Source organism: Somniosus microcephalus, chromosome 8, assembly GCF_052327205.1.
Source record: "Somniosus microcephalus isolate GS21.2 chromosome 8, FLI_Smic_1.0, whole genome shotgun sequence".
Lineage (NCBI taxonomy): Eukaryota > Metazoa > Chordata > Chondrichthyes > Squaliformes > Somniosidae > Somniosus > Somniosus microcephalus.
Window position 1 is genome coordinate 37,187,052 of NC_140994.1, and position 23,469 is coordinate 37,210,520.

The 23,469-nt window shown below is 41.1% G+C and overlaps 1 protein-coding gene across 13 annotated transcripts in view; it reads right to left on the reverse strand.

Annotated features, from left to right (window-relative positions):
* Nucleotides 1-23,469, reverse strand: part of fgfr2 (fibroblast growth factor receptor 2) — a 177,828-nt gene that overhangs the window by 74,461 nt on the left and 79,898 nt on the right. For 7 of the 13 annotated variants that reach the window (XM_085994562.1, XM_085994561.1, XM_085994559.1 and 4 more), the window contains one exon: nt 11,002-11,237. In XM_085994562.1, coding sequence (XP_085850688.1) covers nt 11,002-11,167 — 166 coding nt within the window. In that variant the 5' untranslated portion in view covers nt 11,168-11,237. Of the gene's footprint in view, nt 1-11,001; nt 11,238-13,134; nt 13,290-23,469 lie in introns of those variants that run through there. The other 6 variants (XM_085994551.1, XM_085994554.1, XM_085994553.1 and 3 more) reach the window with 6 other exon arrangements.

Consider the following 23,469-nt stretch of genomic DNA (forward strand, 5'->3'; position numbering starts at 1 on the left):
TATAAGCGCAGAGAGGCAATTGGGGGATGATTGGAGTTTGTTCAAGCCCAACCCAAACCAGGTCACCTTCAGCTTAAATAGAGTCATACCAGCGCTCAGAGGTGTGTCAGGTCCTGGCTGAGCCAGAAAACCAGAGGCTCCCAGCATGAGGTTCTCTTGCCCCCAACTCCGCCTGCTGATTGCATTTGCCTTGCAAGGGATGGGCAGAGGCTCTGCACCTTACAAGGCATGTTAGAAATGGTGGAGACCTCAGGTCCCGATTGTCAGCATTCCGCTGAAGTTACAGCAGAAGACTAGCAAAACCTCGGTGGATTTTTGGGGCCAGTCATCTGAGGAGATGTTGCATTCTCCAAAATCCACAAAACATATCTCAGGTGGCAGGTTTGTAGTATTTACAATTCTGCTAAACTTCCCCTAACGCATTGAGTACTGTGACGGAATTTCAGTTAAATAATACAATCGTATCCAGTGTACATTTCTGATTTTATTCTTGACATTTCTATACTGGAATACAGCAGTTCTTTGTGAATCCCTAGGATCTTTTAATTCTACCCACAGAATTAATTATTTTTTTGAAAACGCAACATAGTAAAGCAAGTGCATATTTTGAAACATGCCACAAAAATTTATATATAAAAACTAAACTTCCCCTCAAAAGATGTATTATAAAATCTCAATGTCAGCTTCTGGAGACTAGAATATGGTCTCTAAATACTGGGTTGACGTTTAGCGGGGTATGCGCGCCCAGACAGAATGATCACTGGCTCAGTATTCCCACCTCTAAGTCAGAAAGGTTTGGTTCAGGCCGCACTCCAGCCAGCCCCAGTGAGTGGAGACCAGAGCAACAACTCTGAATACTGGACTGACTGGGTACTTGCAGCCGATGGGTGCAGGCTCCCCTCAGCCCCCAATTGTAAAGGGTAGGTGGGGCTCTTTAGCCTTCATTGCAGCTCCCCTCCCTCAGGTGAAGGTATGCTGAAGGTAAAAGTCGTGACAGCGGCAACGAGAAACCGCCTCAGCTACTTTTCCCCCCAGTAAATGGCTCAAGAATCTCATGTGTGAAACTTGAGTTAGCTCCTGCCCTGGAACACAACTGCCGGATGGACGGAACTGTCTGATAGCAAGCAAACATTATGCAAGGAGTCTCCAAATCAGACAGTTTTTTGTATACTGATCAGGTGATTTCCTAAACTAGTGTCAATGAGCATTCAGGAAAAAAATGCTTTCCCTTACTAGCTCCTTATGAGTATCAGCAGAAGTTGTAACTACTTCACAACAGCGTGAAGCACCAAGATTACAACAGGTCAGGTTTCAAAACAGACACGTTTCCCCAGTATACAGTTCCCCCTTTTCTGTTGTTCATGGACAGAGAATGGAGTTTTACTTTAATTTATATATATTTTTTGATAGACCTTAAATGTACACATTGTGCTTACCCACAATATCCATACCGGAACACGCATGTGTAGAAGGATAAATACACTTTTAAAAGTAGTCAGGAATCTCTGCTGCCCTCCATTTACTGAAGCCTTTGGGGAAACTAAGACTTTATTTGCATTTTTATGAAATGGACATAGTTTTCCACCATCTATTTTTCCTGATGAATTTACACTAAAAGCTGCAAATTGTACACTGCAATGGGAAATAGAACATTTCTACTTACAGCCCACACTGACAAAACTAAAACTATGTCACCATTTATTAATTCTGGACAGGGACACCAACGGAACTCAAATATCTAATTAAAAACAATGGGTGGCAAGACAGTTGCTCTTCTTATTGACTGTGATCATTCTAATTAGCAGAAAATGAAAATGATAATGATATGTAAAGTAACCTGGCTGTTCAAAACACAACACATTTCATCTGTGAACGCTATTTGTGAAATTGCCAGGGAAAAGATATAAATAAGGAAATGAGAAAAACAAGCCCAGCATTAACATGCTATACAATGACTTTACCATACACTCGAGGAAGCTTGGAACACCTGTCTTCTGCATTAGACATTGGACCAGGTCAGTTTCTTAAATGATTCAAAACATGAACTTGGCTCAGATTGTCTTCAAACAGGACTAAAGTTTAATTCATTAAAATCTGAAGGATGAATACAACAGATTTTGATAGATCTTGTTATAAGTATTTGTTCTCATTTGTAAAACCAAGTAACAAAAATTATCACCAATCTTAATATTCTTTGCTTGATTTTTATGTTGCTGCTGTTTGTACATGATTTGTCTAGATATGAAGGTTGACAATATTGTATGGAACTGATTTGAAGCAGTAACTGAGACTGATGGTGTGAGGGAGAAGCATTAACACACACAGTTGCTTGCATGTCTACACAGCCCCTCGTACTACTAGGCTCAGAAACTCCTCCAACTCAATTTCTCCTAGGAAGACACCAGCATTCATTTAAACAAAAATAACAGAAAAGTAGAAACAAAGTGAGTTATGAAAGTTTTTGTACTTGTTTGGTTTTCTTAAAAAGTGGTCCTAATGGTGACACTCACTGGCAGAATATTTTAAAACCGGAATCAACATTCATTCTCTGCTCCAGCTGTCTATACCACTGCACAATGAAGGATGACATTCCACTAATTTATCTTCAAGCTACCATAGAGAAGCTGATAAATGACCTAACCACAAATAAATAAAGCACCTCAAACTTCACCTGTACTTCTAACCACCATGACAGGTGCTTCTAATGTGATGCCACCAGGTGAGGTCTGGTGATTGATCAGTAACGCACCTCAAAAGCCACAGCCAGGTGTTGCCATGGCTTTACAAAAACTCATTCTTCAACATCCCAGTAAATAAGGATCCGTCAGTGAATCGAAGAGTGTGAAGGAGTCATCATTCAGAAGTTGTGCAGGCGCCTTGGAATTATGACAGTCCTTTGTAGGAGTGAAAGAATACCTGACTCCCCATTACGGAGGTAATCTGCTTATTCTCTAGATACACAAAATTGGATCTTCCAATAATGATCCAGATCAATAACAGTAAAAACTGAGATCAAAACGATGTTATTTAAACTATATATTTAAAGCTGCACGGCCCATATTACCTCCATGTACAAATGCAGCCAAAGAAGCCAATCTATGAAAACATTTCTTTGACACTGTCCATTATAAAAATATTCCAATCTTCATAGCAGAGGCTGGTGTAGCTGCTCTGCTAACCCCTCTCTCCAGTCCTCATTCTGGTTCTATGATTGCCTGGAACCCAGATGAAGTGGATAGTTCAGGTGGGTAGATAAGCAAAGCACATATTCCTGAAGTTGACCTCATAATTGAATGAAACATATAACACTACTCAAAGAACAGCAAGGAAGTTCTCTCGTTGTCCTTGCAAACATTGATCCCTTAGCCAACACCAACAAGAACTGATTAACTGGCCATTCATCTCACTGCTGTTTTTGGTACCTTGCTATGCACAAATTGGCTGCTGCATTTACCTACAAAACAATGACCATACTTCAAAAATAATTCATTGGCTGTGAGCACTTTGGGATGTCCATGAAAGGTATATAAATGTAAGTTATTTTTTTCTTTCACTAGGCTTCTATAACTGCTAACTATATCAGCAACATAGATTTAAACAATCCCAGGTTTGATTCCAGGTCTGTGCTGTTAACTGATCTCACTTTAATTGGCTATATTGCCCCCAGACTAGCAAAGTGAAAAAAGAAAATTCAGTCATTGCTGGTGTTCCTAGACCCCTCAGGGTGACGAAGAGTGAAAATAAGAACATAAGAAATAGGGGAAGTAGGCCATTCGGCCCCTCAAGCCTGCTCCGCCATTCAATAAGATCATGGCTGATCTTCTACATCAATTCTAATTTCCCGCCCTATCCCCATATCACTTGATTCCCTTAGTGCCCAAAAAAATCTAGCAATCTCAAGCTTGAATATACTCAACGACTGAGCATCCACAGCCCTCTGGGGTAGAGAATGAAAAAGATTCACAACCCTCTGAGTGAAGAAATTTCTCCTCATCTCAGTCCTAAATGGCTGACCTCCTTATTCTGAGACCCCTGGTTCTAGACTCTCCAGCCAGGGGAAACAACCTCTCAGCATCTACCCTATCAAACCCACTAAGAATTTTATATTTTTCAATGAGTGCACACCCAAAATGTCATAACCTGTCTTTTCCCTGAACAGCTGCTGTGACCTACTGTATGTTCCCAGGTTCTCTGCAATTCAAAGTTAAGGGTGTGGTATGGAGGGCAGCAGATCATGGCTGAATAGTTGAAATGAGACACAACTACACATAAAGACTTGGGTAAGGGGACGTCAGAGGCAATTCTGAGATTTATAGTGGAGATGAAGAGGGGGATGTAAACCACACCAAAAAAAATCCCTACAGTGACTGCACTTTACCTACTTGGTTTGTTGGAATTTTCAGCTTTATCAAAATAAAGCTGTATGTACACATGGACAAAAACTTGATTATAAACAAGAAATCATCAAATGTACAGTTCAGCTTCAGCCTGTGGGAGGTAATAAACGTGATGCAAATAACCAAATACATATTTCCCCTATAAACTAGGTACTTCAGGGACATTATAGTAGCTCTCTAATGAGGTCTGCTGTCAGTTAAAACTTATCTTTTACTTTTGGAGGATGTGTTAACATAAGAACATAAGAAATAGGAGCAGGGGTAGGCCATTCGGCCCTTCGAGCCTGCTCCGCTATTCAATGAGATCATGGCTGATCTTCTGCTTCAACTCCATTCACCGGCCCTATCGCCATATCCCTTGATGCCTTTACTAGTCAGAAATCTATCGACTTCTGTTTTGAACATACCCAATGACTGAGCCTCCACAGCCCTCTGAGGTAGAGAATTCCAAAGATTCACCACCCTCTCTGAAGAAATTTCTTCTCATCTCAGTCCTGAATGGCCTTCCCTTTATCCTGAGGCTGTGGCCCCTGGTTCTAATCTCCCCAGCCAAGGGAAACATTCTCCGAGCATCCATCTTATCAAGCCCTGTAATAATTTTGTATGCTTCAATGAGAACCCCTCTCATTCTTCTGAATTCAAGAGAATACAGGCCTAGTTTACTCAATCTCTTTTCATACGACAGTCCCACCAACCCAGGAATCAATCTCGTGAACCTTCGTTGCACTCCCTCTATGGCAAGTATATCCTTCCTTAGGTAAGGAGACCAAAATTGTACAGTACTCCAGGTGTGGTCTCACCAAGGCCCTATATAATTGGAGTAAGACTTCTTTACTCCTGTACTCAAATTCTCTTGTAATAAAGGCCAGCATACCATTTGCCTTCCTAATGGCTTGCTGCACCTGCACATTCACTTTCAGTGACTCATGTACAAGGACACCCAGGTCCCTTTGAGCATCTGCATTCCCCAATCTTTCACCATTTAGGAAATACTCTGCCTTTGTTTTTTCACATTTATCTACGTTATATTCCATCTGCCATGTTCTCGCCCACTCACTGAGCCTGTCGAGATCCCCTTGAAGCCTCTTCGCAACTGACACTGCCACCTAGCTTTGTATCATCAGCAAATTTGGAAATGTTACATTTAGTCCCCTCATCCAAATCATTGACATAGATTGTGAATAGCTGGGGCCCAAGCACCGATCCTTGGGTTACCCGACTAGTCACAGCCTGCCAACCTGAAAAAGACACGTTTATCCCTACTCTTTGTTTTCTGTCTGTTAACCAATTCTCAATCCATGCTAGTATATTACCCCTAATTTTGTTCACCAACCTCTTGTGTGGGACCTTATCGAAGGCCTTCTGAAAATCCAGATACACCACATCTACCGGTTCCCCTTTGTCTACTCCACTAGTTACATTCTCAAAGAACTCCAATAGGTTTGTTAAACAGGATTTCCCTTTCATAAATCCATGTTGACTCTGCCCAATCTTACTATTAGTTTTTAAGTGCCCAGTTATTGCATCCTTTATAATAGATTCCAGCATTTTCCCAACTACTGATGTGAGGCTAACAGGTCTGTAGTTTCCAGTTTTCTCTCTCCCTCCTTTCTTAAATAGCGGGGTTACATTTGCTATCCTCCAATCTGCAGGAACCGTTCCAGAATCTATAGAATTTTGGAAGATGACAACCAATGCGTCCACTATTCCAATGGCCACCTCTTTCAAAACCCTAGGATGTAGGTCATCCGGTCCTTGGGATTTATCGACTTTTAGTCCCATTAATTTTGCTAGTACTGTTTTTTTAACTAATAATAATTTCTTTAAGTTCCTCATTCTCGCCACACCCTTGGGTTTTCTCGTATTTCTGGGAGGATTTTTGTGTCTTCCTCCGTGAAGTCAGAAACAAAGTATTTATTTAATTTCTCTGCCATTTCCTCATTCCCCATTATGTTACCCTCTTTCTACCTTGATTTCTCCTTATGCCCATCATTCCCAGGCCAAGCAATTCCCACAGCCAAGGGGAAGGTGCAGGCAATTCACAGCCAATACCATTTTTAGCCAACCACCAGGAGTCAAGTGTGAATAGACTACTAGGTCACTTCTATCCAAATTTCACTCCCTTCTGCTGGGAGTGCTCTTTTAATATCCCTTTAACATATTCTGGACAATCAAATGTTCCTATCCAGTCATGTCACACGAGTAATAATCTTGTAACATTGTCAATCATAACTAGAGAATACACAGTTGTGTATGCAAAGTTTATACTGGATTGGAAATACAGCAAAAGAACTGTTCCACTACAGATGCCATGCCAACCAAACTGATGTAATTTAATATGCCACTCTCAAACACAAAACCTGATCCAGAGGGAATTCTAACAATTTAACATGTGCCAGTGGAGTGGAGAGCAAGCAAAACATTAAATTGCGACAAATAGTACGCTCAAATATCATCTCAGTGCCAGAACAGTACTAGTTTAGGATACATTGCATTTATTGTTTTGAGACACTGTGATAATGTTATGTTCTCAGTGTAGGTTTGACCAATTCAAATATGCAGCGTTGAAAAGCTATTGCTATAGTGCTTTTTTTGTAAATCCTTCCTGACATGATTAATACATCTAGTTTATAAGGCTCTGGTCCTTATGCTATTAAAAACTGAAAAAATTACTTTTGTTTCTTTGAATATAGAACTGATAGTCATTGGTGAGCCCTGTATCTTGGTGTTATTAGTTTTTATCATCCTTAATAGTTGACAAACATTTTTACATCAGACTGCAGCACAGTATTTGAAAGTGTGAACAGTTTTCTTTTTACTTCACCACACTTTTTAAAAGCTATTTTTAGTCCCAGTGTGTCCCTTCACAACACAACTCCAATGTGAGCCACCAGCCCCAAAGTTGACTTCTTTAGAACACTGTGTAATACCTGTCAATAATACTGTGATAGACTGATAGAAGTTACACTTCTAGGAGTCCGTGCTGTCAATGACAACTCCCTCCTCTTCTCTCAATGAATGGAGTAACTGCCCATAGGGCACTCCATCCAGTCGCCCAGCCAAGACGGCTGTTCACTGGAAACAACCTGGAGTGAATGATAGGCAGTCCTGGAATTTGAACCTGCAACAATCTGATTGGGAGGTATGCAATCTACCACCAGGTGGCCCATCCCTTGCATGTTTTAATGTAAATATTAGTTTACATTTGCTTTATGCCCAAATCCCACCATCATGCTGGGATCTGTAGACAGACCCCAGAATGAACTCTGTATTTACGATGTGAGACTTTGCTACCATGCTCAAACTGGTGAACAGCAAAATCCACCTGGCTGCTCGTCTTTTACACACCACTGATTTGACACCATCAACTTCACAGCTGCCAAAATGAAGACCAGAGAGGCTTTTACCCACTTGGTTTATGTTTTAAACAGCCTACTTAGCATTTTTAGTAGCTGTATTCAGCATCCACTAATATCATAAATAATGTATAATACTCCCTTATTTGGTACTAACTTATCTCGAGAACAAAAAAAACACTAGATAAAGCTCTGAATTTTTAATCTGTTTAATGATAAAAAATGATTTGAAGCTGCCAGCAGAGTTTGTATTTCCAGTGACCTTGATAATTGGACCTGGGTTAAATCAACTAATTCTTTGCCAAGCAGACACTGCCCAGAGCAAATGTCAGATGGCTCAATCATATCTAGTTTTTCAGAAAATATCTAATGTTTGTCAGTAAAGTGCTACAAAGCCCTGGGATAGCAGTGTATTATCCTTGTACACATCAAGCTTTAGCCAAAGATTTATAAATTCACCTTTAAATGTAAGACCAAAAAGTTATAATGGAAGAAAAGTTACTTATGGTTTGGAATACAAGATATCTCCACATCTGCTGAACTGTTCTGAATTTTGAAAATTAATGTTTCACAGCTCTCTGCTTAATTCACTTTCGGAGTTCCTGAGTAGCACCATAGGAACATAGGGAGCAATCAGCTGTTCTTTTTATTCTTGGTTACAAAAAACATAGTACAACATCCAAAAAGCAATTAAAAAATGTAATTGATCTTTCCTTATTTCACAATCTAAACAGGTTTTTTGCTAAAGCTCTGCCTTACCTTGGAAAAACCTGCAGTGGTTGAGTACATGTCAGCCAGGTGCCTGTTTCAAGCCCCTTGGACGGGAGCATAACCCAAAGGACCAGAGAGTCAAAAACTCCTGAAAGACCAGGCTGACTCTGGTTTTTCCATTTCATTTCTACAAAGACCTGGTTCTGTGCTCTAGACTCAGTTTATGGAAATGAAAGAGGGAGGTTAGTGCAGGGCAGTTACACTTGTGCTCAACACCTAATTTAATGTCAAGGTAATGTGGAGTCTCGAAAAAAGAGTCTGGTTCACACTGCGTGTCGAGTCAGCACTCGTGGTTCAGGTGTGTAAAACTGCCCGACATAAGTCAGGTTGCAGTCACTGTCAGAGCAAATCCAAACCTCTGACGGGCAGCATATCCAGGGTATAATTTTGACTCAGCTGGAGAGGGGGAGAAATACCAAAGCTTGGTCTTTAAACAGGCCAAGTAGAAAGAAGTGCCTAAACGGACAATTGTGTTTCAAACATGCTGTTTTCTTTTCAACTTCTGAAATGATAAAGGATAAAAGCCACCAGCAACGGAGCTTGTTTTGCATGTGCACTTCGTATTTTTAACACAGCAAATTTTGAAAACACAAGGCAGAGCAGCATATGGGTTAAACAGACCTACTGTAAAAGGTCAGTGCTTTCACAAACCTCTCTGTTAGGGGACACAATCCCAAACAGTGTGAGGCTACTCTCTGGAATGTGCCAACATGCTACACCATACAGTCATAAGACATGGGCCTGCACCCGCAGTTCCTCACGTGGTGAGCTTGTGATTTCAAATGTTTGGATTTGGGCAGCTGCCAAGTGGAGGCCAGGCACTTCCCCAAAGGAAGGGAAGGAAAAATCAAACTACAGGACTGATAGTCCCATTAAAACTATAGCTCTCTTGTTTTCACCCGGTCTTTTAATTTGCTGTATGAATACTTCTCAATAGCATTCCTTTCCTTCATCTCACTAGATAGCAGAGTGGGACCAGCACTACATGGACATGAGCTTTTGCGCTCTCAGCTTTCAATATTTCACCATTAACTGCAATGTATAGCTGAAACAAATGCAAAATGAAAAGCAGCCATTTTAGTACATGAAAGATTCCCTCATCCAAAGGGGACTTATTTAATGAGTTGAAAGATTCTCACTATTTGTAAAATTCATCTTACTCTAGGAATCATAAAAACTGAAAACTCTAAAACTGGAGATGCTATTCTGCACTGAACTAACTTTCACTCTCCTCACCTGCCTTACCATATCCCTTGCATTCCTGCTTATATAAACCAAATGACCATGACAGCTTCCCAGACCAATTGTATCCAGCAGGCTGTCAATAAAATGTCCCTAAAAAAATGCTTGTGTCACCAGCAAGAGGAAAATAATACATGACTCATTAAATGGTGATGAGAACCTAACTGCTCTCTCTATATTCTCAGATTACCTTCAAGCGAAAACACCGACTGCAATTTCCCTCGACTGTCGACAGACCCACAGACATAAGCCTTCATTCATTTATCTTTCTATCAGTTAAGAAAACCTCATTTAGGTAAACCATGGAGTGATTTTAAGTTCTATATGCACCCTTGGTAACAACCACCATTTAAGGTATGGGAGGCTGCTTTGAAACTGCAGATGGTAATGAATTTCAAAACCCACCAAGATCATTATTGAAATATAAGACTAGTGACAGAAGTCTTGACACTCCTTTACCATTTTTAAAATAGGCTATGCTGTAATTTGGGGAACTTTGACATCTACTTAACAGGTGGTGAATCTTCACTTAAAACAAAAAAAATTTGATGGAGATAATCAAATTCAGCTACTACGCCATATTGGCACAGTGCATGTCACTGTACAACACCACACCCAAGTCCTGCTTTGACTGAGCCTTTCCAGAGCAATGGTATCTGCTACTGACATCCTGGAACCGCCACATGGACTCTCTAGATTACTGGCAAAATAACTAGCAATTCAAGTAAACCAGAGTGGGTTCTCAATCACTGGGAGCCACACAGCAAAAACGACTGAATGTGAATCACAATTAAATGCGCTGCTTAGTGCAGGTTTTGAACTAAGAATGATTATTAAGTATTTAAATGATTGTTTGTGGTTTCTGACTTGTGGGGAAATTAGGAACTAAATAAAGGTTTACAAAAAACAAGAAAAACTAACTTGAAAATAGGAAACTTTTTAAGACGTGGGTCTTACAAAAATAAACCAGAGTCAGAAAGTGCACATTAAACAGATACAAAAGACAGTCCAACAATCTGTCACTCTAGTAAAAAACTTTGCAAATAACTTCAGTTGTCCCATTGTAAAGTATGCAAGCTACCATCGAAGATTAATTATTGGTCAGTCCAGTTAAACAAAAATTTGCATAAGAAAGGTTAGAAGCACTTAAATGTTCAATTAGATAACAGCCGCTTTTATTTTCCCTTGATATAATAACTGCCATTTAACACTACAATCAATGCAATTTAACATACCTTCTGTTTCCGATGCACCATCATCAGCAGGCTTAAACTGTGGCCTTGCTACAGCTAGTGCTGCCATGGTTAACATGGCCCAGCAGACCAAGTAACAGCAACTAGGCATCCTATTAGTGAAGATCCTTAGACCGCTGCTGGAACTCCATCTGGACTCTAATCCCATCTGAATTCTTGTGTATAGGCATGAAAGACCAGTGTCCTCTTCCTTACTGTGTGGCTCCTCACTTGAAAGGCTGCAGAAAGAAAAATTAGCCTGTCAGTGGAACAATTGTGGAAACTTATTTCAATCCATAGGGGAATATTTGCAGTTCCAAATGTGAAAATCATGTTATTTTACAACTGTCACAGCAACTGCTCATTAGAACAAAAATGATCTTTGTTTAAGTTATTTCTGTGAAAATTTGCAGAAAAGCAACTTATTAAAAGGATCTACCTTCAAAAAGTAACTTCAAACAGTCCTGTATGCTTTTAAAAATATTACTTTAGATATTGGGAAAACTATTCGTTCTATAATTTTTCCATAGTATCACACTTAGAAAGCACAAACCCACATACCGTATACGACAGTGAAATGAATCGCAGAAGATTAAAGAGTATAAAGAATTCATAAGCAGTACTTATGTTTTCTTCATTCAGTTTTCCTTTTTACGTTCTTTCTGCAATGGGGATTTCCAAAAAAAATCTTACTGAAAAGCAAGCTGCACTAAACACAAAAGTGTTTCCTAGGAATTATACTGGTAAAATGAATGCATACATTTGCGATTTTTCCAGTTGGTATTACAACTGTGAATCCAAAGGGACCCAGTTTCAGTCAATGAGCAGGTCTGTCCTCCAGTACAAGCACAAGGCATGTGGGATTGCGGCAGCAAACAAAGCTGCACAACCTGAGGAATACACATTCTGACCCGAGTCAACAAATGGGTCAAAATACATCAACACAGCAGCTCTACATAATAGGAAAAACAACTGATGAAAATAAAAGCAATGTTTGCGAATAAACGCCTGCGATCCGAGATATCTGGCTCCAATCTCTACCGTAAAAAAAACTCTACTTAAACCCAATTTAACCCTTTCACTGACACAAAATATTATCTATGTTTGATTATAGAGTTCGAATGAAACAGAATTCCAAAACTGGCTATTCTCTAAAGTGACCTGACAGTATCAGCTTACGAGTGTAAAATTTAATTTGTTCATACTGCACAATTCTGTCCATGAAAGTTCCGCTGGTGATCAAGAACAAATTACACTCAGCTCTAATGTAATGCCTTTCACTTCAGTGGATTCTAATATCCCCAAACACATTTTACTTGCGTGATGGTGACCACACAGAGCAGGTGATCCAGAATTCAATCAATATACTATTAAAGTGGCACCTGACCATAACACTTTTGATATTCCATGATTTTGGATGGAACACACACTGCTAATGGATCGTACTCTTAACAAGAGAAATCTCTCTCCATAACACAACTTTTGTATTCTTGCCAATAAGCAGTGAAAAAAAGTTCTACTCTACATGATTATCATACAAAATGGTATTGTTTTTTGAAAATGTTTTCTCAAATATCCCTGTTCATTTTGCATTTAATGTATTTAAGTACAAAACCAAAATTTCTCACAGGTATAGAACGTCTTCACATAATTAAGTTGTAAACGGCATAATTTTGGTGATAGAAATGACACGAATTCTAATCTTTGCATTTATGCCCAGTGATATTTACTGCAAAATACCATTTGATAGTTGGTCCTTTCCTGCAACCTAGAATTCATTTCACACTGATCTAACTTCTCACCCAAATGCACCGTCAGCAGACTTTGGACTATAGCTAACTACAGATCCTGCTTTCCTCATCTTAGAAGTAACAACTTGTATCTATTCTATTTATTGCCTTTCCATTGAAGGCGACATGAAAGTGTAGTGATCACAACTCCAATTCACAATTGTATAACTATTTCAACACCGTAAAAACTACTACTTCAGGCTGTAAAAAATGCATGTGCTTTTTTTCTACTTAAGAAACAAACAAACAGATAAATATATGGAGTAATCTTAAAGATGCTACACATTGTGGCAAGTTTTTAAAACATCACGTTTAGAAAAAGTACTGTACAAGTCTTAAGAAGTACCTGAAGATAATTACAGCATTAGACATGCAATTTTTCTCCAGAATGTTCACATATTGGCTCCTTGCAGTAATACAGAAATACACAGCAATCCTTAACGGAGTTCCTGACACAGTGAAAGCTAGACTTTTTTTTGAAAGGGAACTTTGTCTCCCTCCACAGACTACATTGGGGAGGAGCTGTCAAGCTAATCTGATTGATGGCCTCAATGCCACCCGCTCTTCAAGCCATTTTCACCTCATCACATACCTGCCCAAATTATTCTAAACATGGGAAAGGCAGCTAGGTTGAGAGAAGTACTGCATTCCTTCAAGCCAAAAAAAACTCTCCATGTACAGTTTGCAAGTGAGCACTTGTTCTACAGTGACTAATGTAATTTAACTTCATAAAGGTTATCGAAGTCATTTTATTATTTTTCAGCCTCAGCTAATTTTTCTTTTCTGTCCATTACGGCCACCACAATGTAACAGTCAAACAAAACATGAAATAAAAAGATACAATATTTTTGATTTCAAAGAGATTACATTTAAATGCAATTTTGACATACAATAATTGTCTGCAATCCAACACTGCTTGGTAGAATTACCTTTACTACCACAGCAAGAATATGACCCACGTTCCCCGCAGCAGGCGTGTGCACAGGATGAATTAAAGTAAGGAATGTGGGCTCCCCTGGGTAGTCTTCTAGAAACAGAGTTGTGCCTGGACTACTTAGATCCAACTGCCATAGGTCTCTGAGGAAAACTCGACTATTCGGGATCAGTGAAAACATGACCCAAACACACATATCCAACATGCGGCTCTCGCAGAATGAAAAAGGGTGTCCATTTCTCCAAATAACTTTTTCTTATTAAAAAAAGAGAAGTAAATCACAAGAGATTACTATCGTCCTGATGGTATCTCTGTGAGAAAACAAAGACGGCAACAATACAGAATTAAAGCAGATACTGCAGCCCTAGTTCTGGATTCACTTCATTCACAAGCTCGCTGCAATCTTAAAAGCCTTGTGGTGTCTGTAAATCTTTTCTCCCCCTCTCTCCCCTCTTTGGTCACTCCCCCCGTTTGTAATCTGAACCTGTTCCTGAACCGCGCTTCATCATCAAACAAGCAGAGCAAACTGCCTCTGCCAATCAAATCAGTTTTCAGTAATGTTTAACTCTGGGGGCCTGGCTGTAACTCCTCTACTTCACAGCATGGAGAACTTGGCACACAGTTTGCTGGCATGTCCCCCAACTCAGTTTAGTCCCAACACATGAACAAACATTTGCAAGACTAGTAGCTGCTGCATTCATATAGCAAAATGAATGCAGTAACAGGAAGCAATGAAACACTGGGGCATTCACTGACATCTAACTATTAGTACTTCAGAAAGCAGCATTTTGGTTGCACAATGACAAGACAGACAGCATTTTTCCTTTAACAGCAATTCAGGGAGTTTACTCCTTTAGACTGAAAGGACAGCAATCAATCAACAGCAGCTCATTTGGCTAAATGACTTACCATTAAAGTAAAGCCTGGCAATTCTTAAAGCGATAGCAATTGCACAATGTGAAAAAAGCAAAAGGAGTGTTCGGAATAAAGAAAAGAATAAAAACAATAACGATCATAGTAAACAATTCCATCATGAGATATTTTGGGGGAAAAAGCTTATCACAGCAAGCTTGAGGAATCTTTCACAGCAGTTATGTTTTTGAATAGAACCATAATCTATTCACTGATTTTGTAAAGTGATTGGCTGCTTTGGAACTCCTTCAAGGTCCTATTGAATACGAATGGTATAGCTAATAAGCCTATTATTGAGCCCCCCAGTGGAGTGTGAATGGACAAATAGACACTACTCAGCAGACTTGGGACCAAGGGCAGTAAAGCCATCAGAGGCTCAAGGTGACAGTTCAGCCTGCAAAAGAGAACAATAGCTTTAAGTCTTAACCAAGAGCAGGGACTGACAAGGACCCCATTCAGTATATTTTCACCCCTACAGGGATCCATTTTATTTTGTCTTTCTCCAACAAAATATCTCAAGTAGCCTAAACTCTTGAAAGGCCCCAGAGACTACCTTTAAAAAAAAAAAATGCCTTTTATAAATGTTGTACTGAAACATCAATAAGTAGCCAGGACATTAAGGAGAGGTGGTAGATTGAACATTCTGTGATAATAAAGTACAGATATATGCTGGAAGTGCAGGCTATCAATTTACCATTTAATTGGGATGCAAATGCATTTGTCATACTATTTTGAAAGCATGAGTAGTGTCTCAATACAAGTAAAATGTTATATTAGTTACCCTGATTCTTTAACACTCCAACATCTCTTTTACTGAGACAGGAGAACTCAATTCATCTTTCAGCTCCTATTAGGATTGCATTTACAAATGCTCTTTATCAAGATACTAAGACATGTATGCATGACTACTGATGCGATCATATACAACATTTAGCCAGAAACACAACACAATTTTACCCTCTAAATTTTCTCACCTCCTCTGCTGAAAACTCTAGCTCTCCCTGGTGATGTTTCAAAGAGCATTGCCCCTCTTCCCCATTACTCTGCCCAATGTATCACGTTTTATTGTGAGCATAGACAGTGAGCACGGGCACACTATTCAACCATCAGAAACATCACAGTTCAACCTGATTCTATCCTCACCAAACGTTCACATGTCTGCGTTATCTGGCAGGACTCACTGACCGATCAGGAACACGAGCATTAGCCGATTACTTTCCCTTCCATAACCCAGAGACGTGGAGGTCAATTGGTACAGTCCCCATCAGCACCTGGCTACGGTCAGTTTTCTCAACACAGATAGGGTATCGAATCTGGGACCAGCCTGGATCATTTTACAATAAAATTATTAAAAGCATTTAAAGCAAAAACACTCATTTTCAAACTAAAATCCCACATGCCTAATGTAATATCAAAAAACACAGCCAAAAATTCAGGTTACAAAGTGCTTCAAGAAGCATAATGGCATTTTATAGTACCTTGTATTACTCTCAGAAGGACTAATTTAGCCAGGCTTTAGTATGCTGTAAAGAACAGAGCTCATTTTTCCCTCAGCTTCAAGCCTACAGTGGCAGAATCTGCCACTACATTATCCAAACAGTCAAGTTACTTTAAAATACCCAGCCAATGGTGCCAGAACGTCTGAGCCGGAGCCTGTTCTCACACAGAATAAATACTATGCCTTTTAAACTGTAATTAATTACTTCAAAGTACATTTTGACAGTATGGGAGTTTGAGGAGAAGCGAAAAAGGGAGGAGCCTTCAAAATGTAAACTATTTCAAAATATTGCTAGTTTTTATTGAGCACTGTGTGGTTTTGGAGCCATTACAAAGGGGGCCTGTGGTCTCAAGATCCTTTGGAGCTATCCTAGCCCAAAACCAATCAGCAGCTATATATATATTTGAAACAATTCTAAGAGTTACTGAAATGCAGTGTAACTGTCATAATAAGCAAGTTAGCACTGACAGTGTTTATAACTTCAAAAGTAAATTACAGGATGCAAGTTATAGGTTTATATGATAGCACATTCCAACCTCAGACAGTAAACATTAGTTATTTTTAATAAAACAGCACATAAAATATGTTGTACATCATCTACCTCAGGGGCTGGAACTAGGGATGTGCTCTGTTCAAACTCAGACTGAGGGATGAAGGGGAGCAGGTTAGGGTGAACTGCCTGCCTATTTTCCTTCCTTTCATCTCTGCTTGGAAGCAGTTAGCTTCAACTCACTATTTTCCCAACAACATAAATAAGATCTTGAGCTTGTATTGGAATCACATATGCGCTTAACAAATTTTACATACCAGCAGGCAGGTATGAAATGATTGGCAGTCACATTTTTCTAGGCTCACGCTTGAAGAATCTGTCATTATAAGCTATAATAAACCAATCGAAAATGTAAATTGTCCTGCTGTTGTACTCAATTTCTGCCATTAGAGGCTACTTCTCCATTGCTCAATTAGAACTCAAGGCAATCCACTGCTCGTGTTAACAGCGCAAAATTTAACAGATCTGCTGGATTTGTCTTGGGACCTGAACATCTGGACACGCTCAGTCCCTGAATCAGTAATCTCACAATAGTTCCCAACCATGGTCTCACCAGTTACCTGAAAAAATGCCCAGGGTAATTTTCTGACTTTGCACTCCCGGCAGTGACCCTTGCCCACTGACCGTGCTTAGTGCAAATTCAGGCATGGGCTGCACAGGATTTTCTTACCGTCAGAAAATAGTGCACAGTGCGTGTACCTGAATTTCTAATGTGCGCTTCCAGTGAGCATGGCTCCCCACCAGAAGCACAAAGTTAGAGAATTATCCCTCAAGTCTAAATATACTGAATATTTAGATACAGTAGCTAAAGTATTTTATAAATTAAATCACAGAAAACACTGAAAAGAGAATACAACACTTTTTAATTCCAGTCATTTACATTTGACACATTTTTCTTTTTTGAAAACAAAAATCATATAAACCAGAAATGACTACACTGGAGCTGTCCCAAAATGTATTACTGGTTCATAGCTGGCTGCTCAGTGGTTGTTCTGCTTGATTTATCTCTCACTCTCAAAACTCATCCATCTTTTTGACTGACAACCCAGGTGGAATGGAATGGAGGATTTTTTCCTCCTGTGCAGCTATGAAACAATACCATATACACCTACAAAAACATCACTGAAACCACAAAAATGTTGACTCTGTCCTTACATATTAAAACAGATAGCTCACTCTGTGGTAGATGTCAGAAGGAGGAGCTAGATTATCTGGTTAGCTTGATGCAATCATTTTAAAATCACCACACCTCAAGCGGCGCCTAAGTTACAGTGGATAATAAATTCTTCTGAACTTAGCAGAATTGGGAACAATCTGCATGATTGTTGTGCTCATTTTACTGCGCTACCATACAGAATAAACAGCACAGAAACAGGCCATTCAGCCCAACCAGTCCATACCGTAAACATGTAAACAAAGTCCTACATTATAAAACTTCAATTCATGCAGTTGAGTTGGTTGACTGACAAAACCAGCCCGAAGTTGTATGTGACCCTACAAACAAACTCCGGGATTTATTATTCTGCTAAAGATCTGAAATATCCTGAAGGAGATTAAGGATTGACAGAAGTGAACAGTCCAGTTCAGGAACATTGTCAGCTTCTGTTGGACTACATGAGGCTGCAGATAACCCACTCAAGTTCAACCGTTTGCACTTTGGAACCAATTTCCGCATAGAAGCGATGACTTCTGTACTGAGATCACTCACATTCCTGATCCCAAGTTGATATGCTGCTTAAGCAAGTACATCAAGAAGGCAAATGATGGTGCGATACATTAACACACATCTGTTTCATGATGCAGGGATGCCGCATTCAGCTCTGCATTGCTGGCAGTTATTTACTGCAGGTTCATAAGCACTGTCTTTAGTAACCTCCAATACTTCTTCCCCTTTAGACTGTTACCTCTTAAACCATATTTCCTCCAATTGGTGTCATGATCAGACTTTGCCTATATACTATTCAAGACCTTGAAAACACACACATTAGAAAAGGTATGTGTCGTGTATTGATTGCGAGTTTGACATCAGTAAATATGGTAATGTAATGTGGGAATTACCCGGGAGAACGGCAGTCGGCCATTTTACATAATAAAGAGAACATCGCAGTTAGAAGCCTGTCTGCCTGATTCTATGCTTTAATGCGTTCATACAACATTGGCGACGAGGATAACGAACGGAATCATTTTAGATAGGTAGTTGCCCAAGTTTTAGTTAGCTAGGATGGAGAAGACCGGCATTCAAAATTTTGCATGCTTCGCCGAGCCCGCCACGTTGGGTCCAAGATGAACGAGGTGGTTAACGTCTTTTGAGCTTTATGCCAACGACAAAGGACTCATTATCGACGATACCTCTACAGGTGCCACAAAGCAGAGGAGAAGAGCTCTACTTCTACACCTAGCAGGACCAGATGTCCAGGATATCTTTTCAACTCTACCGGACACAGGAGAGCCGGCAGACTACACGGCGGCGGTTAGTGCTTTGAATCACTACTTTGTGCCCCAGGTCAACGCAGCATTTGCTAGACAGACTTTTCATAAGTTGTCCCAGAAGACAGGTGAGACTGTGCAACAATTTGCTACTCGCTTGTGGCAGGCTGCTAAAGACTGTGCTTTTGGGGGGGATGCAGATAATCAAATAAGAGACGCTATCCTGAGTAGGTGTACGTCAGCCTATGTGCGGAGGAAATTGCTAGAGGAAGTGCATGGTCTAACGCTCGCCCGCACGTTACAATTGGCCTCACAATGTGAAAACGTCGAGGAGCAGATGTCAGCCATGTCATGTACAGAGAAGGCGGAGACAGATACTGTTCGTCGTGTTACACAGAAAAGAGGGTATTATGCGAAAAGCTCGACAGAGAAACCAAAGGGAAATGGCGATAGGAACGAAAGGAAATGTTACAGATGTGACAGAGATCCGAAATGCCCAGCACGCGGACAAACATGTCATAAGTGCAAGGGAAAGGATCATTTCTCCAAAGTATGCCGCACAAAGGGTACAAAGAAACACAGTGTGAACAATGTAGAGGAACAAAATGACTTTGCATTTGCTGTTACTGGAAATAACGTGACAGAGAGACTTACCTTTTGTGTGGGGGGAGTAAACCTGAGAATGTTAATTGATTCGGGTGCAACTAATAATGTGATAGATGAGAATACGTGGGAAGTCAGAACATATTAAGTGTCAGTCACATGTCCCTAAGACAGAGAGAAAGTTATTCTCTTATGCTTCTAGCCGACCACTGTCAGTTAAAGGTGTATTCACATGTGGGATTACAATAGGTAAGAGAACTGAGCAGGCAGAGTTCATTGTGGTTAAAGGCCATGGAGAGCCGTTGCTAGGAAGGGAGACAGCCATGAAACTGGGAGTTTTAAAAATAGGCGCAGATGTCTCAGCTGTGGTAGATGTAAGACAGCTACTGGAACAGAAGTATCCAAAGGTGTTCCAGGGAGTAGGAAGGCTGAACACAAAACAGATCAGTTTGTATATCGACACACAAGTGAAGCCTGTGGCCCAGCCACTCAGGCGTATACCATTTAACTTAAGGGGGGCAGTAGAGGACAAAATAAAACAATTGAGGGACATGGACATTATCGAACCTGTAACTGGTCCCACCCCATGGGTAAATCCTGTGGTTATTGTACCAAAAGCGGATAAGGATGTAAGGTTCTGCCCAGACATGAGATGAGCAAACCAGGCAATAGTGAGGGAATGATATCCAATCCCCACCGTTAATGAGATACTCCAAGGTATGAACGGCTCGACGGTGTTTAGTAAGCTAGACCTGAAATGGGGTTATCACCAACTAGAACTGACCCGAGTCACGAGAAATCACAACGTTTGCAGTACATAACGGAGTATACAGGTACAAGAGGCTGATATTTGGCGTATCTTCAGCTAGTGAGCAATATCAGCATGAGATAACTAATGCCTTAGCTGGAATAGAGGGTGTTGAAAACATCTCAGACGACATTATCGTGCATGCACACGACCAGGAAACGCACGACAGACGCTTGCACGCTGTCATGACCAGACTAATGGAAAGTGGACTGACACTAAACTCAGAGAAGTGCCAATTCAACACGGGCTGATTGATTTTCGTGGGAATCCTGTTGTCTGAAAAGGGCATCGGACCAACAGCAGAGAGAGTGCGAGCGGTGGCAGAAGCTCGGGAACCAGAGAATGCTACAGAGGTCATAGAGTCATACAGCACAGAAAGAGGCCCTTCGGCCCATCGTGTCTGCGCCGTCCATCAGGCCCTGTCCAATCTAATCCCATTTTCCAGCATTTGGTCCATAGCCTTGTATGCAATGGCATTTCAAGTGCTCATCCAAATGCTTCTTGAATGTTGTGAGGGTTCCTGCCTCTACCACCCTTTCAGGCAGTGAGTTCCAGACTCCAACCACCCTCTGGGTGAAAAAGTTCCTCCTCAAATCCCCTCTAAACCTCCTGCCCCTTACCTTGAATCTATGCCCCCTTGTTATTGACCCCCCCCTACTAAGGGGAAAAGTTCCTCTTTATCTACCCTATCTATGCCCCTCATCATTTTGTACACCTCAATCAGGTCCCCCCTCAGCCTTCTTTGCTCCAAGGAAAACAACCCCAGCCTGTTTAGTCTTTCTTCATAGCTGAGGCGCTCCATCCCAGGTAACATCCTGGTGAATCTTCTCTGCACCCTCTCCAAAGCAATCACATCCTTCCTATAGTGAGGCGACCAGAACTGCACACAGTACTCCAGCTGTGGCCTTACCAGCGTTTTGTACAGCTCCATCATAACCTCCCTGCTCTTATATTCTATGCCTCGGCTAATGAAGGTAAGTATCCCATATGCCTTTTTAACCACCTTATCTACCTGTTCCGCTGCCTTCAGGGATCTATGTACATTTACACCAAGGTCCCTCTGACCCTCTCTGCTTCCTAGGGTCCTACCACTCATTGTGTATTCCCTTGCCTTATTTGTCCGTCCAAAATGCATCACCTCGCACTTTTCAGGGTTAAATTCCATTTGCCACTTTTCCGCCCATCTGACCAACCCGTTTATATCGTCCTGTAGCCGGAGGCTTTCCTCCTCGCAATTTACCACCCCACCAATTTTTGTGTCATCTGCGAACTTACTGATCATACCTTTTACATTCTCATCCAAATCATTTATGTAGATCACAAACAGCAAGGGACCCAGCACCGATCCCTGCGGTACCCCACTGGACACAGGCTTCCAGTCACAAAAGCAACCTTCGACCATCACCCTCTGCCTCCTGCCACTCAGCCAGTTTAGGATCCAACGTGCCAAGGCACCCTGGATCCCATGGGCTCTTACCTTCTTGACCAGTCTCCTATGCGGGACTTTGTCAAAAGCCTTACTGAAGTCCATGTATACCACATCTACAGCATTTCCCTCATCCACACACCTAGTCACCCCCTCGAAAAATTAAATCAGATTGGTCAGACATGATTTACCCTTGACAAAGCCATGCTGACTATCCCCGATTAATCCTTGCCTCTCCAAGTGGAGACCAATTTTGTCCCTCAGAATTTTTTCCAATAATTTCCCTACCACAGATGTTAGGCTCACTGGCCTGTAATTCCCTGGTTTATCCCTGCTACCCTTCTTGAATAATGGTACTACGTTAGCCGTTCTCCAGTCCTCTGGTACATCCCCTGTGGCCAGAGAGGTTCTGAAAATTTGTGTCAGAGCCCCTGCAATCTCCTCCTTTGCCTCACACAGCAGCCTGGGATACATCTCGTCCGGGCCTGGGGATTTATCCACTTTTTGGCCTGCTAAAACCGCTAGCACCTCCTCCCTCTCGATGCTAATGTGTTCAAGTATATCACAGTCCCCTTGCCCGATTTCTATGTCTACGTCGTCTTTCTCCATAGTGAACACAGATGCAAAAAATTCATTTAAAACCCCGCCTACATCATCTGGCTCTACACACAGGTTGCCACTTTGGTCCCTAATGGGCCCTACCCTTTCCCTGGTTATCCTCTTGCCCTTAATATACTTATAAAACATCTTAGGATTTTCCTTTATTTTGCTCGCCAGTGTTATTTCATGGCCCCTCCTCGCTCTCCTAATTTCTTTTTTAAGTATGCCCCTGCACTTTTTATACTCCTCTAGGGCTTCCTCCGTCTTTAGTAACTGCCAAAAGCCCCCCTTTTTTTCCTAATGCATTTTTGTATATCCCTTGTCATCCAAGGTTCCCTTTGCTTGTTGGTCCCACCCTTGACCTTTACGGGAACATGTTGGCATTGTACCCTCTCTATTTCCCTTCTGAAAGTCTCCCACTGCTTTGATGTGGATTTTCCTATAAGTAGCTGCTCCCAGTCCACTTTGGCCAGATCCTGCCTTATCATATTAAAATCGGCCTTCCCCCAATTTAGAACCCTTATTTCCGGGCCGTCTTTGTCTTTTTCCATGACCACCTTAAATCTCACCGAATTATGGTCACTGTCGCCAAAATGCTCTCCTACTGACACTGCCACCACTTGCCCGGCTACATTCCCTAGAATTAGGTCCAGTACCGGCCCCTCTCTTGTAGGACTTTCTACATGTTGGCTCAAAAAGCTCTCCTGGATGCACTTTAAGAATTCTGCACCCTCTAAGCCTTTCACACTCTGACTGTGAGGAGTTTCTTGGGACTCGTTGGGTATAGTAGCAGATTCATTCCGCAGTTTGCAACGCTATCAGAGCCACTACTACGCCCGACGAGAAAAGACACACCATTTAAATTTGGATCACAACAGAGACAGTCATTCAGTGCACTCAAGGAAGAGTTGGCCAGAGCCGGC